The sequence below is a fragment of the Nipponia nippon genome, unplaced genomic scaffold (genome assembly GCF_047370975.1).
Source record: "Nipponia nippon isolate SJK-2023a ecotype South Korea unplaced genomic scaffold, ASM4737097v1 scaffold_8, whole genome shotgun sequence".
Classification (NCBI taxonomy): domain Eukaryota; kingdom Metazoa; phylum Chordata; class Aves; order Pelecaniformes; family Threskiornithidae; genus Nipponia; species Nipponia nippon.
In genome coordinates, this window is record NW_028262402.1 from 7,082,382 (window position 1) to 7,094,956 (window position 12,575).

At 39.6% G+C, this 12,575-nt stretch overlaps 1 protein-coding gene across 11 annotated transcripts in view; it reads right to left on the reverse strand.

Moving 5' to 3' along the window:
- Positions 1-3,101: 3,101 nt before the first annotated feature.
- TDRD7 (tudor domain containing 7) overlaps positions 3,102-12,575 on the reverse strand; it is a 42,217-nt gene continuing 32,743 nt past the window's right edge. For 10 of the 11 annotated variants that reach the window (XM_087742388.1, XM_087742386.1, XM_087742387.1 and 7 more), the window contains 9 exons: positions 12,148-12,259; positions 11,084-11,286; positions 10,806-10,940; positions 9,038-9,121; positions 8,741-8,875; positions 8,287-8,397; positions 6,339-6,829; positions 5,851-6,011; positions 3,102-3,596 (listed from right to left, as the gene is read on the reverse strand). In XM_087742388.1, coding sequence (XP_087598514.1) covers positions 3,376-3,596; positions 5,851-6,011; positions 6,339-6,829; positions 8,287-8,397; positions 8,741-8,875; positions 9,038-9,121; positions 10,806-10,940; positions 11,084-11,286; positions 12,148-12,259 — 1,653 coding nt within the window. In that variant the 3' untranslated portion in view covers positions 3,102-3,375. The remainder of the gene's footprint in view (positions 3,597-5,850; positions 6,012-6,338; positions 6,830-8,286; positions 8,398-8,740; positions 8,876-9,037; positions 9,122-10,805; positions 10,941-11,083; positions 11,287-12,147; positions 12,260-12,575) is intronic. The other variant, XM_087742393.1, reaches the window with a different exon arrangement.

The window sequence follows — 12,575 nt, forward strand, 5'->3', positions numbered from 1 at the left end:
CAGTTCATAAAATTCACGATGATCCACAAAACATGTCTAACAATGCTGCATTCCCTTTTTCTGGCTGGAAAGTAATTTTGGGTGGGGTGCCAAGAATTGCACACTCCACCTCCGCATCCCAAGGGAGAATCAGCTGGGCTTCTGCAGATGCATCCTACCCGGTTTTGGCATTTATCATGAAACTGGAGTTCCCGTGTATTTTCAGGCTCTCCCCCTCTCTTTATAAAGATTGCCTAACACCTAACCTAAACTTACCTTTCTGCAATTCAAGCCCTTACGTGTCTTATTTTCCCTACATATAAAACCAGATTCTTTTTCAGTGAAAACTTTTGAAAGTGTTCCATTCCTTCCTTAGCCTTCCCCTATCCAGACTAACTACACATCCTTGTATTTAAGCCAGGTTTTCTAGACTTTCATTGTTTTTGCTTTCATCTGGATTCTCTGTAATTAATCCACGTATTTCTTGTAGGACAGTGCCCAGGACTGCATGCAGGACTCCTGTGAAGGCCCTTCTAATAGCCATCGGAATGGAAAGATGACGTGAAACAGTAACTCCACCACCTTCTCAATTCGGACACGTGCCGTGGAAGCACGCCCGGCGAGGTGTCGTGCATTCGTGAAAGCAGAGAAACCATTCACTGCAAACCCCAAACAAGAGACTGCCGAAAAACCGAAGTAAAAAACCAGGCAGCGTTCTGTGTGAATGAACAACCTACACAGAGCAGGCAGGTCTAGTGCCTCCTAGGGACAGCAGACTAACTACCAACTACTAATTATGCTAACTGCTTCACGGATCAGGAACTTCAACAAACTCGAAGTGTTCGATATTGTGTACAGCCAACACCTTCTGCACATTTTTCAAAGCCAGAGCAGAAAATGTACTCCAATAGCACTAGCAGGTCAGTTAGCAAGTGTACCAGAGAATCTTACAGGCTGGTCAGTGGGGTAAAAAAGTAACATTAAAAGCAAGTGTAAAATCATAGCTCTGCAACTGAAGTCACCATCAGCGTAAGAAGATAGTAGGTAAGTGAGTAAGTAACAGCAGAGTACCTGTAGCATAATGGGCTAGTAATGGAGCTGCTTAAGTCAGGGGTGGTACTGTATAGTGGGTATGAAGACAGGGAGACATCTCAGTGCAGCCTCTGGATGCAGCATATAAACCGCACACAGCATTGAGTTACTGGCTTTGGGTTGGGTGCATGCTCAATGCCTGCATAAAACGATTCACCAGATGGAGAGCCGTCCTCTTGGGTTTGCTGATCAGTAAGGCTGCACTCTGTTTTACCAACATACAAGGCAGCCTATGCAAACTCCAGTACCAAGCTGTGCAAATGCATGAAACTGGATGAATATTGTCCTTATGTCTGATCTGGGCTTTTTAGAGTCTGGAGCAGCCACCACCAACCAAGGAGAGGGTGAGGCATGCTCCAGAAGGAGCAGACAACAAGCTTAAAAGCATCTTGAGTCTCTTGAACATCTGCCAGGCTCTTTCCCCTAATACTACAAGTGCAGAGTCCCAAAGCCTGCTCCATCAGTTCACAGGCACAAAGCAACTACTGGCCAACAGCAGACCCCCAGGCCTCAAAGGATGCCATCACAGCACGGGCGTTTCTCACACAACCGGGCACACTTCAAAACAGTTCCAGCAGAACACCCCATGCCGTTACAATTATCAATTAACAAGCCATCAAACTTCGGAAGACCGCGGATGAAGGTGACACACAGGAAAACTCTCACTCTCTTCAGGAGCTCAGGAAAGTGCTTGTCTCATCCTAATTACCTGCACCATTCAGATTTTTGGGCTCAGAAGCAGTCCTACACAGAAGGAAGCTTCTGCATGGAAGTTTATGCTACAGCAGTTCATCATCACATTGAGTCCTTCACCTGCATTCTTCACCTTCTCTGCAGTGGCAGCTCAGGAAGGAGAAATTGATTAATATGGAAAAATACGAGCATCTCGGGCATTAACGTAACTTCTCTCTCAACAAGTACACTTAAGAGTCTCATCTCAGCATACTGAAATATGGACAAGACCATGTTCACTTGCAATTTGCATTAGCTTAGCAGTTTGTTAGTTTATCACTGCTCGCCCTGTGCGTAAGGGCTCTGCTACACCCTGTGTACAGTCTGGACAGAGAGACACGTGCCAGACTTCAAGAGGACTACTTGCTGCTTAGCTCAGACCTTCTCCAGAACTACACCAGAATTAGACTGAGAGGGTGCAAATGTAAGTCTTACATGCTTAAACAGCTTGTTTACTCAGAGTATTTGCGTGCATTCTCTTTCTCCCATCCTAATGTTACATACGTACGCACTTCACCTTTCAAGTCATAGTTCCCTTTCTGTCCAGTCTCCTCTACCGGTGCAGACAGCATGCTGGCCAAATTTCTTAGCTCAGCTTGTATATTACTAGAAAGATTATATAGCTATGCACAGCAGAAAAATTCCTTCTGCTGGCATTCACTGGGTAGACTATGGCAAGCAAATTCAAATCTAGGCAGCAGACTATAAAATATAATCATGTCTACACCTCCTCTAAATACTTCTAATGCCAAAAATAAAGTAGGCTCTAAAGTAGGCCAAAAATACTGTGTTCAGAGGACTTCAAGCGCTGATCCATGTACTTATAGGACATTGCTTGCTCCTGTCTCCAGGGAGCAGCAGTCCTTGAAAGTTTCTCAGAAGCATACACGAAAACGAGCTATCAACAAAGAGGGAAAGGAATGCCTTGAATTTAGCAACCGGTCAGGGGGTGGGGTGAGGAGGGGAGTGGAGAATTCAGAAAAGTGGTATCATTGCTACAGAACAGCAAGCAGACTAGTAAGCACACAAAATGCACACCCTTCTGTGAAAGTTAAGCCCCACAAATGCAGTCTCCCAAACAAGGCACTTTCAACTACTCAACTCTTATGAAATTAAGGAAGGGGGTGAACCCCACCAATAATGCAAGTCTCTGACACTAAGCTCAGAAATATTGAGGACTGCTTCCATGTTTCCCAAGTAACAAAAATGCTAAAGAAAAAGGGAGGAGTACCCAGTAATGGCTCTGAGTAACAGCTATGATAAAAAGCGCCCCAAAATTAGGGAAAGATCACAAGGACAAAAGTCAACATTGTTTTATTGATAAATAACTTTTTCAATATTTTCTCGCAAACATTCTAGCATTACAATGGTAAACAAAGTGCAAATTTTCAGAAAGTCAACTGAAGCCAACAGAACCCAAACTTGTTAAACAAAGCCTTTTCACAGAACACAGATTTTTCAATTTTATCCCCTTTATGTCTTCAAGGCCATATAGTAGTTATACTTCTCTTCAAAGCCTGTTACTTATTTTATTGCTGAAGAATCTGAGCTGCTACATTTCAGAAGTGGTGATTAATCATCCTTTGAAAATTCCACAAGACTTTGAGACACAAAATCATGAATCCATATATCAGTATCTGGAAGAGATGTGTCCACGAGAAAAGTCACTATTTTTCGATCCCAAGAGTTAGTGCTTTCATTAACTGCCTGTATCTGCGCCACCAAGGGTTTCTTCTCTACAAGATTCCGAAACACTATTGATGCTTCTTCTGACCACTGCTGGTTTTTCACTCCTAGGACAGATGTAAAGCAAAACAGAAGGTCATTTATAGACTAGACCAATCTGAATGATTACGTTTATAAAGTAGTGTGGGGAGTTTAAATACTTGAGAAAACAGATGTTCAAGTGCTACTGAATGCAGTTTAACTCTAGAAAAAGAAACACAAGCTCACTCATCCCCTACACAAACAAGCTTAATTATTACAGAGACTAGGACATTTATTTTTTCTTGAAGTCTAAAGATACGGACAAGTTTGCAGAAGTGAAAGGCAAATGCACTGACTCACTGAGTAATTCAAAGTATATCAGCTGCCATACCCGATCAAGGCATATTAGGAAACACGACAAAAAGGAAACTAAAGATTCTTTCAAAACAAACTATTTCTTTGTCTTCTGCCTGAAGGTTGCTGAAATTATTTGTCCTCTTGGCCTTGCTTTAGATTAAGTTTTCTTCATCTCAAAGCACCATCAGCTACTAAAACATCTACCAAACCTTCAAGTCCCAAACTAGATCTGTAGAGAGCAGAAATGAAGAGAAACGCCACCTTAATGCCTCACAACTGCTGCTATTTTTTTGAAAGCAGCATCCCACAAAGTCAAGTCTGCTCAGGGATGTGATGCTAGAACCCAAACAGGTTTTTGAATATGGCTGTAATCCACCAAGAAAGAAGTGGCTTCTGCAGACTTGGAATTCAGTCTCCCCAGTCCACCGCTGGTGTACGGCATCTAGACACAAGGGGCTCAAATATCATGCACGAATACCTGAACAACAACTTATGGATAAAAGAAGCAAAACAGTAAAGTGACAACACTTTGCTTTTACTATTAGCAGCAGCTTGCTGCTGATAGGACAGGACAACACAGGAACACAGCTCCTTGCGGGTTACAGAAGGAATGAGAAGTCAACAGTTCACCAACAGTTAAGAAAGGGTAATTAATGCTAGGAAAGGCTGGTGGGGAAGCAAATGGGATTTTACAAGAAAATAGACCAGAGATTGAGAGGTAGCAGACATGAAAAAAAGAGAGAAAAAAGTGGAAGAATAGCAAGACAATAGTTACCGGTCTTCCGGGAACAGCTGGCCTGCTTTGACAATATGAAGCAGCTCAGAGGCCAACTTAACTAGCTACTTGGGATTCTGTGCAGCAGGAAAACTGGATGACTTGCAGGCTTGCTCAGCTGGATCCTGTACTACCCCAGCAGACAGACACAGCTAGAAATCAGCTTCATTTCAGCACTGCACTCCTAGGACCCCAGCCTGTCGGTAACACATCCATCATCACTAGTTTAAAGCAACCTCCAAGGTCACATGGAGGCTATGCAGGAAAGCAGATTCACAGAAGGCAACCTATGATCAGAGCACCAACTCCGTGGCCTGTCGCTTCAGACAAGTATGTTCTGTAACTGAAGTCTAGACTAGTGCTGACCAAACAGTGGCAGAAAGCAGCAACTGAATAAGAAGAGACGCATACATCTGAAAGCAATGCAGAAACGAAAGAAAAATTTGGAAAAGGAAAGAAACGACAGCAAGGAGAGATCAAGTTTTATTTTTTTTTATTCTATCAGATGTATGCAGACTCTCTGTGCTCCATATTCTCAAGGAAATTAATCTTACTTAAGTCTGTTGAAAGCCGCCACCCCCCTTGCCGAGTTTTTTTTGTTCGTCTGTTTGAGAACACCAATATATTTCGGGCAACTTTGGATTCCAAATAGGGACTAGAAAACAGTAAATTACAATAGGGGCAAGATATGTAAGAAAAACTTCTCCAGAAACTCAGTATCTAGATCCTAACTTTATGTAGATTAGGATAATCAGAACATAAGTTCTTATCAACAGATACATCATAACTTTCACACTTCATAATCGGTTATATTTAAGGATCCAAAAACCATTTAGTTTTGATTTCCCTGTGTCCTTTGTATATTAGACATCCCACATACTAAATGATAAATATTTATGACAATGAAAAGAAGCTGCTGGGAAAGTTTAAGCAATCTTCAAGTTTTATAGATGGTAACTGAAAGTCCTGCATTAAAATAAACAAATAATAAAACAGAACCATCACCACCTATGTCAAAAAGAAAAGCAGAGCTATTTTGATGAACATGCATGCATTAAGCATGTTTTTGCAAGCAGGTACATGCTTACTTTAGCAAAAAACAATTACATCACTAACCTTTGGCTTTGTCCACTTTACATTTCTGTTCATTTGGTATCCCCACTCATGTAAGACTTTAACAAAAAAAATCGTAAATGCTTACTACCTACCTGCAAGCTGAGCTGTTATAGCTTGGAAAGGTAGTTTTCTGAATGTATCCACGAGTGGCTGTACTTTCTCTATGCTGACAAACTCATGTTTACCGTAGTCCAGTTCATATACTGACAAAAACCCATTTCTAAGAATTCCTTTTATTATGACCCTGTACCACCTAAAAAGGGGGAGAACAAGAATAGACAATTTTAATTCATATTCACACACTGTCAAGGCACCAGAAAAATAATACACGAATAAAAGAATTAACCAACATGTCTCAGACTTCCCAGATCTGGTATTATCTGAATAGAAGTCAACTCTTCCAACTACAATCTGAAAGCATGAAGAGACTGCAACCTCATTTACCCCCTTAATCTCTCAGCTATCATTGGACATCTGCCACCTTGTTAACAATGCGGACAAAGCAGAGCTAGGCTTGCCTAGCTTAGCAGAGCTAAGCTTGCCTTCAAAGATTTTGTTTTTAGTTTAAGTATGTACTTACTGATTTTCAATTTTAGCTGCATACAGCTTGTTTTTTTCAATGTTCACAGCTTTCTCTTCTGCCCTGCTGTAGTACAAGATCATTTCTTCCATAAGGGCTTCCAGATTATGTAGCTCTTTCCAAGGCTGGAGAATAAAGTGACCTGGATGGCAGGCCACTGAGACATAGACATCCATGAGCTCACCAGTCTTTGACAAGGGTAGAGGTGGAGGCATGTCGATGGTAGACACTGCACTGCTGGGTTCTCTGGCTGAATCAGAGAAACTCTTCTCTAGCCTTCCACTAGTTAACCGCAGAGCTGAAACACCATCACCTGTCGCTTTTGTGGAGCTAGTCCCACTGGGTGTAACACTCAAGAAAACATCTTTCTGATGCTTCCACAAGTCTGCATTTTTGATCTGTCGATTGACGCTATGATCCATGTCTGGGAAATTCTCTGGAGCAAACAAGTAAACGTGTGCAATTCCCTTTGAACCATCCTGTTTAACCACCTTGGAAAACAAAATACAGTTTAACTGCCAGTTAATAACTATTAAACGCACATCTGATTCTGTATAGTAGACTAAAGCCGTTAACAGAAAAGCAGCAACAGTTCATTGCATCCTATATGCACAGAAGTATTTTCAAGGTTCTCTCAAGTATGTTAATGAAGTTGGTGGATAGTAATCAATTCGCAGCAGCTAAAAAGAGCATTTGCATCTGTTCCACTAATGTAAAGCAAATACAAGGCTTGACTTGAGTTTTGTTCTGCCCAGCAGGTTCAATCTCCGTACTACGTGTACAATTCTACTTTTCAGGGGAACAATAGCCAGTGTGCATACGGATCTAAACAACTAAGTAATGCTATTAAATATTAACACTTAATCCTTCAAAATTCTCTTCATTATGGGAGATGAAGCCTAGTAAATTAAGGATGGGAAAAAAATAAAGATGAAAAAAGCTTCCATGTTTGTATCACGCGTAATTTTCAAGCGCCAACATAAAAATATTTCCTATTTAACATTAGATATGCTAGCATTATTGATAGTAAAGCACGGAAATTTTAATTTGACAAAGTATATAACATTCTTTACAGATTATTCTGTTATTTGCCTAGCCAGGAATAAAAACTTTCCACAATTAAAGAATACATCTGTCGTCTATTATTTAATCAAGCAAAAATTAGTACCAGACTCAACCTATCTTGAAAGAGAATGTTTAGAAAAGCCAGATGCAACAGTCATAAGTCCCAAACTAGAGGAGCTATGTTTTAACTATACAGTCTCCAGTGTTAAAGCAAGCAAAAAGGTAAAAGAAAGCTACAAAATACTATTTCAAAGTGCTGTGACAGTATCTGGAATCAGATTTTTAAGAGGAAATTAGCTTTGTTTAGTGTGTAGCTAGTAATAGATTTCCTTTAGAAGGGTGTTTTCAGTTAATTAAACTGGATAGGATACATTGCAAGTGGAAATAATTTTATCTCAAAGATAACAGAAATTCTAAGTATACAATAGCATATACTAAATCACACTGAGTTAGAAAAAGCAAACAAAAAATAAAGCTGCTTTCCAAGATCAGGAGGAGAAAAACCTGTGCTTACAAGAGGCATAAAAATAATTTAAGATGAACTCAACCGTTGTATCTTTTTATGTGGTGAAACATTAACAACTGCATTTGTTTCTTATCAGTTGGTAAAATAACTCTAGCTGCATATTTGGACTGGGACAGCAAAATGTGAAAGGCTAATGTGAAATTTGCTAAATTCTTGAGGGGAAAAGAGAAGCTTTTATGCCAAATGTCCTAAGAGAAGGACTTTGTATAGAATTCATGTCCAAGAGCCGACTACAAACTTTTAAACTTCTATAACAAAAATCAATTTGATGAGTGGTTAAGCTTCTAGAGTTGTTCTTTCGATGCTCTTTCCAAACACCTATGGATCTCAAGTCACAAAGGCATTTTGACTATTTACCTTCATGCTAAATTCAGGACAATTCATTACAGTGTCTCTCAGCCACAGTACAGCATCTGGAGTCCACATGCCAGTGTTAGGAGGCAGATCTGCTAGGCAGCATTTTATAGCCTAAGAACACAATTAAGTACACAAGGTATAATTTAGTAATATGGAAATTAGTCTGCAATTTTCTATTCACAGAAACTCCATTAACGCTGACAGACTCAATAACGTATGACAAACAGAAAGAGATAGATGAACATGCAAAACCAGTACCATTCCACAAACACAACATCCTGTCGATACACAGGACTACATTATGATTTATTTCAGGCAAAGATGCAAAATGAAATACACTCCAGTGTTGAATGCTATTAAACAAACTAAAATTTAATTACATAAACCTTGAAGTAGCAGCACTACAAACCTGCCAAGAGATCTAGCATAGGTTAGCTTTAACATGTCTTTATACCTGAGGAGGTATTGCAATTACTTCTCTCAGGAATTGTGGTGGGATTTCTCTAAGCTCTGATACTTTTACAGTTGCAACTGTTCCAGTGTCCATGAACTGTACATCAAGTGCTCGTCTAGTGTGAATAATTCTTATCTGAAAGAAGAAAGCAAGAGCATCATTTTGAGGTTAAAAACACAAGAGTGACACATATACTATAAGAAGTTTCATGGAAACTAAGGCTTCAGATTTAGGTGAACAAAAAGAAGAGCCATTTCTATGTGTGAAAACCGTAGCTGTTCTTTGAATACTTCTTACCTCTACACGTGCCCATTTTCCTTTGGAAGGAAACAAGCAGATTTTGCCACAGAAAGGTAGTGATACATTAAACTCAGATGTCTGCTGCAAATATAAAAACAGAAGTTAAAAAGCTTGGAGCTATTACTATCTGGCACCAACTAACAATTTCAAAAATCACACATGGAATAAACAGTTCTGAGAAGCAAAAGCTCTGTTTCAAACATAAAGTCTCTTTCCAGCCTCAGAAGCATTTCTTATCACATTGTTTTAAGCTTCCCCCATCAGTAAAACTTTAATGCCAAGCTGCGTATCTTACGGGGAAACAGAGAATATAAAGTGCCAGGGGCAAAAAGCCGCATTTGGAAACACAGAATATGAAATCACCGACCATTACTTTAATGTTCTGAAAAGCCAGAGCATTTTAGAGCTGTGACAGACAACTGAAGAAGCTCCTACCTTATATTCTAGAATACATAATTTGTTGAGATATTTAACAAACCAAACTAGTGACTCAAATGAAAGTCCCATGGGGGTGACATTCACCATGACGATCCGAAATAACATAACAAGACAATGGCTACACTATAAAAAGCATGAAGAAACTCCACTTGAAGACCCATCAACACCTTAGTTTGTTTAAATTCTCAGGCAAAATAAATGCCCTCAGGATAAGCTGCAAAGTCAAGATTGCTTCTTTTACCCCCATATAAAGACTGGTATTAAAAGATTCTGAATGTCAAGGTCTCTCTTTGACAGCAACAAGAACCTAACATACACTCTGTCCAGATAATCTGAACTTTTGAAATATCTGTCTGGCTGCCTGCCTTTGTGTTGCTAAACTTTTCAGGGTTCTATACGCCTTCCTTCAGTGTTTAGCTTGCTTGAAACTAAATCTTGATAACTGACACTTGTTGAAAATAAAGTATTTTCAGATGGTGTGTGTTCCAGAACAGTTTAAAGCTCAACTTCTATACCTAAAAACACCTTGACAGAGTAGTTTCACAAGCAGCACTTCTAACAGGATCTTCAAGGACATGCTTGTCATGGTTTTATTCTCTAAGGCTCAGTTGAATTTTGAACAAATTAGATTCTCTTAAGATTTCTTCTCTTTTATATACATTCTCTTGAGTCTAGTAAGGGTTGTTGCATGTGTCTGTAAATGGCTGGTGGAATGTCAGACTTCTCTGCCGCATGCCTATTTTAAAGTAACTGAAGACTTTTGGAAACGCCTCCTACACATCAGTTCTAGTTGAAATTAGCCACAACATTCAAAAGCTAAGGGTACAAGGACAAGATATGCAGCAGATCAGATCAAAGCCATCAAATCTCCAAGGAAGTGAGGTTAAAAAGAACAGACTTTGGTTACACTGCTTTTATTGTCACTTTGCAGGGTGTGCTGTGGGCCAGGCTGTTTACGCACCTCAACTCTATCATGTAAGCAAAACTTCCAGAAGAAAAATATGGCAATATCTCCACAGGCTTTATACCAATCTGATGCAGTTTCCACTGGAAGCTTCCCATTATGAGCCATATTGTTACTGTTCTAACTATTCAAGGAAAGTTACAAGCAGTTACTGAAGCCTTAGAGACGGCTTGTGAAAAAGAAAGCATCAAAAGACACTTTCCATGCTGAAGGATGCACCCCAAACAACTAGGAAGAGAATTTATAGCCTTTTTGAATAGTCTACAGGCTACCTCAGAAACTTGAACTTACGTGCAAGGAAAATGATTGGTACAGTCTGAAGAAAGGCTACACAACTTCACTGCCTCTCACCACAGAACCTACCTTGTAATGGAAGTAGTCTTCTATTTTCTGCAAGATTTCAGAAAGTCTAGACAAGCCTTTAGATGGCACTTGGCAATACAGGCTTCCATCAGAGAAAACGCTGGTTACTCTGACATTTGTATATAGTGCATCTACCTGCAATGGTAAGATTTTGACAAGAAAGGGGGGAAAAACATACACACAAACTTAGCAAATTTCTGAGTACTGTTTTTTGTCCATCCAAGACCTTAGCAGTCAATGATTTTTAATGAATTAAGAAAGAAACAGGAAAATGGTACCTGTAGGTGCAGTTCAAGGGACTTGTCATACAACGCCTTCAGGCAAGTAGCATTGATATTGATGTCGTCTTCTCCGGAAGTGTCATAGAGAACAAGAAGAGGAATATCACTCTTTTCCAGTATTTCCACAGCAAATATCTTGGAGCATGTCTGCAATTCCACAGTCTTTACTAGGACAGGATCATCACAGAAGACTTCCAGCCCTGTAAGACACACCATACTTTTTATGTATCACTGTATTTGAAGGGAAAGATCATAACCAGGTCTGTGTTTGCAACAGGAATCTTTCCAAGAATCAGGATGTACCAGCAAAGTTGTACTGCACCCCTACTTGCATTCTGCTTAATTTCCACCTTTTTAACACAGAAAGCCATCTTTGGGGGGGAGAAGGGGAGAAAAAGATCCTCTTCAGAAAGGGTCAAGGCAAACGTGTGAGAAAAAAGGAATGTATCCAAATCTTAAACAAGCAAACAAAAAGCTCATTCATGGCAATTTTATATATTTAAAATAAAATATTTTTTAAAAGTTAGAAATGCCTACCAGTTTTAGGAAGGTAAATAATTTCCAGCAGAGTCAATGAAGCACGTAAGTATGCAAGTACTGAAAGGGGAAGGATCACTTTAAAATAAGTAAAGAGGATCATATTTAGGAATATTGCCTGACCCGGCCACAACACATGTGCCTCATTTGTGGAAAAAGGAGTTGTGCTAGTACATTGCTTCACACAACAGCAAATGTCTCCTTGTATTTCTTTAGGCTCGCATATATTAAAGGGACAATGACATCCAAGCTAAGTGCAGAAACAACTAAGCTCCATTACAGAGAGACTGGATATCAAGGTCTTCTAATATCAAGGCTTCTTTAGAAAACTCTCCTTCACATCCATCCTTCCTTCCTTTTCCTTCTTTCCATGCCTACCTGTGTCTGCTTAGACTAGCTGTCTTGGACAAAATCTAACATACATATTGTTATTACAAACCAGGATTAAAACTCCCAGACTGAGATGCTTCAATCCATAAATTGTGCAAATGCAAGCTGTGTAGTCAACACTGGCTTTCTCTTACCTGCCAGTTTACATTTTGCAGCTTGAAATGGAAGTGAATGGAACTGTTTCTGTAGTTTGTACACACTGTTGCTTTCAACAAACTCACTGAAGCCATGATCAACATAGCATACCTGATAACGGAAAAGGGAATAAAAGCATAAGATCATGAACATAATTGTAAATGTTTTCTTGAGTCTAGGGAAAATGTATTCAGTTACCACATTCTCTGTGCAGCCACAGACAAATCACTTTTCACTAATTTAGTGCTATATAATGCCATTAATCTCATGTTTATTTCACTGCTTGAATGTTCAGAGTTTTCAGGGAAAGCCTTCTTCTCAAGATCTCTGTAAAACCATCCTCTCCAACTGTTCCACAGAATCTCAGCTCTTAATAGGAACAGTGCTGGAAGGACTCACCACATTATGTCAAACCACATGAAGAAAT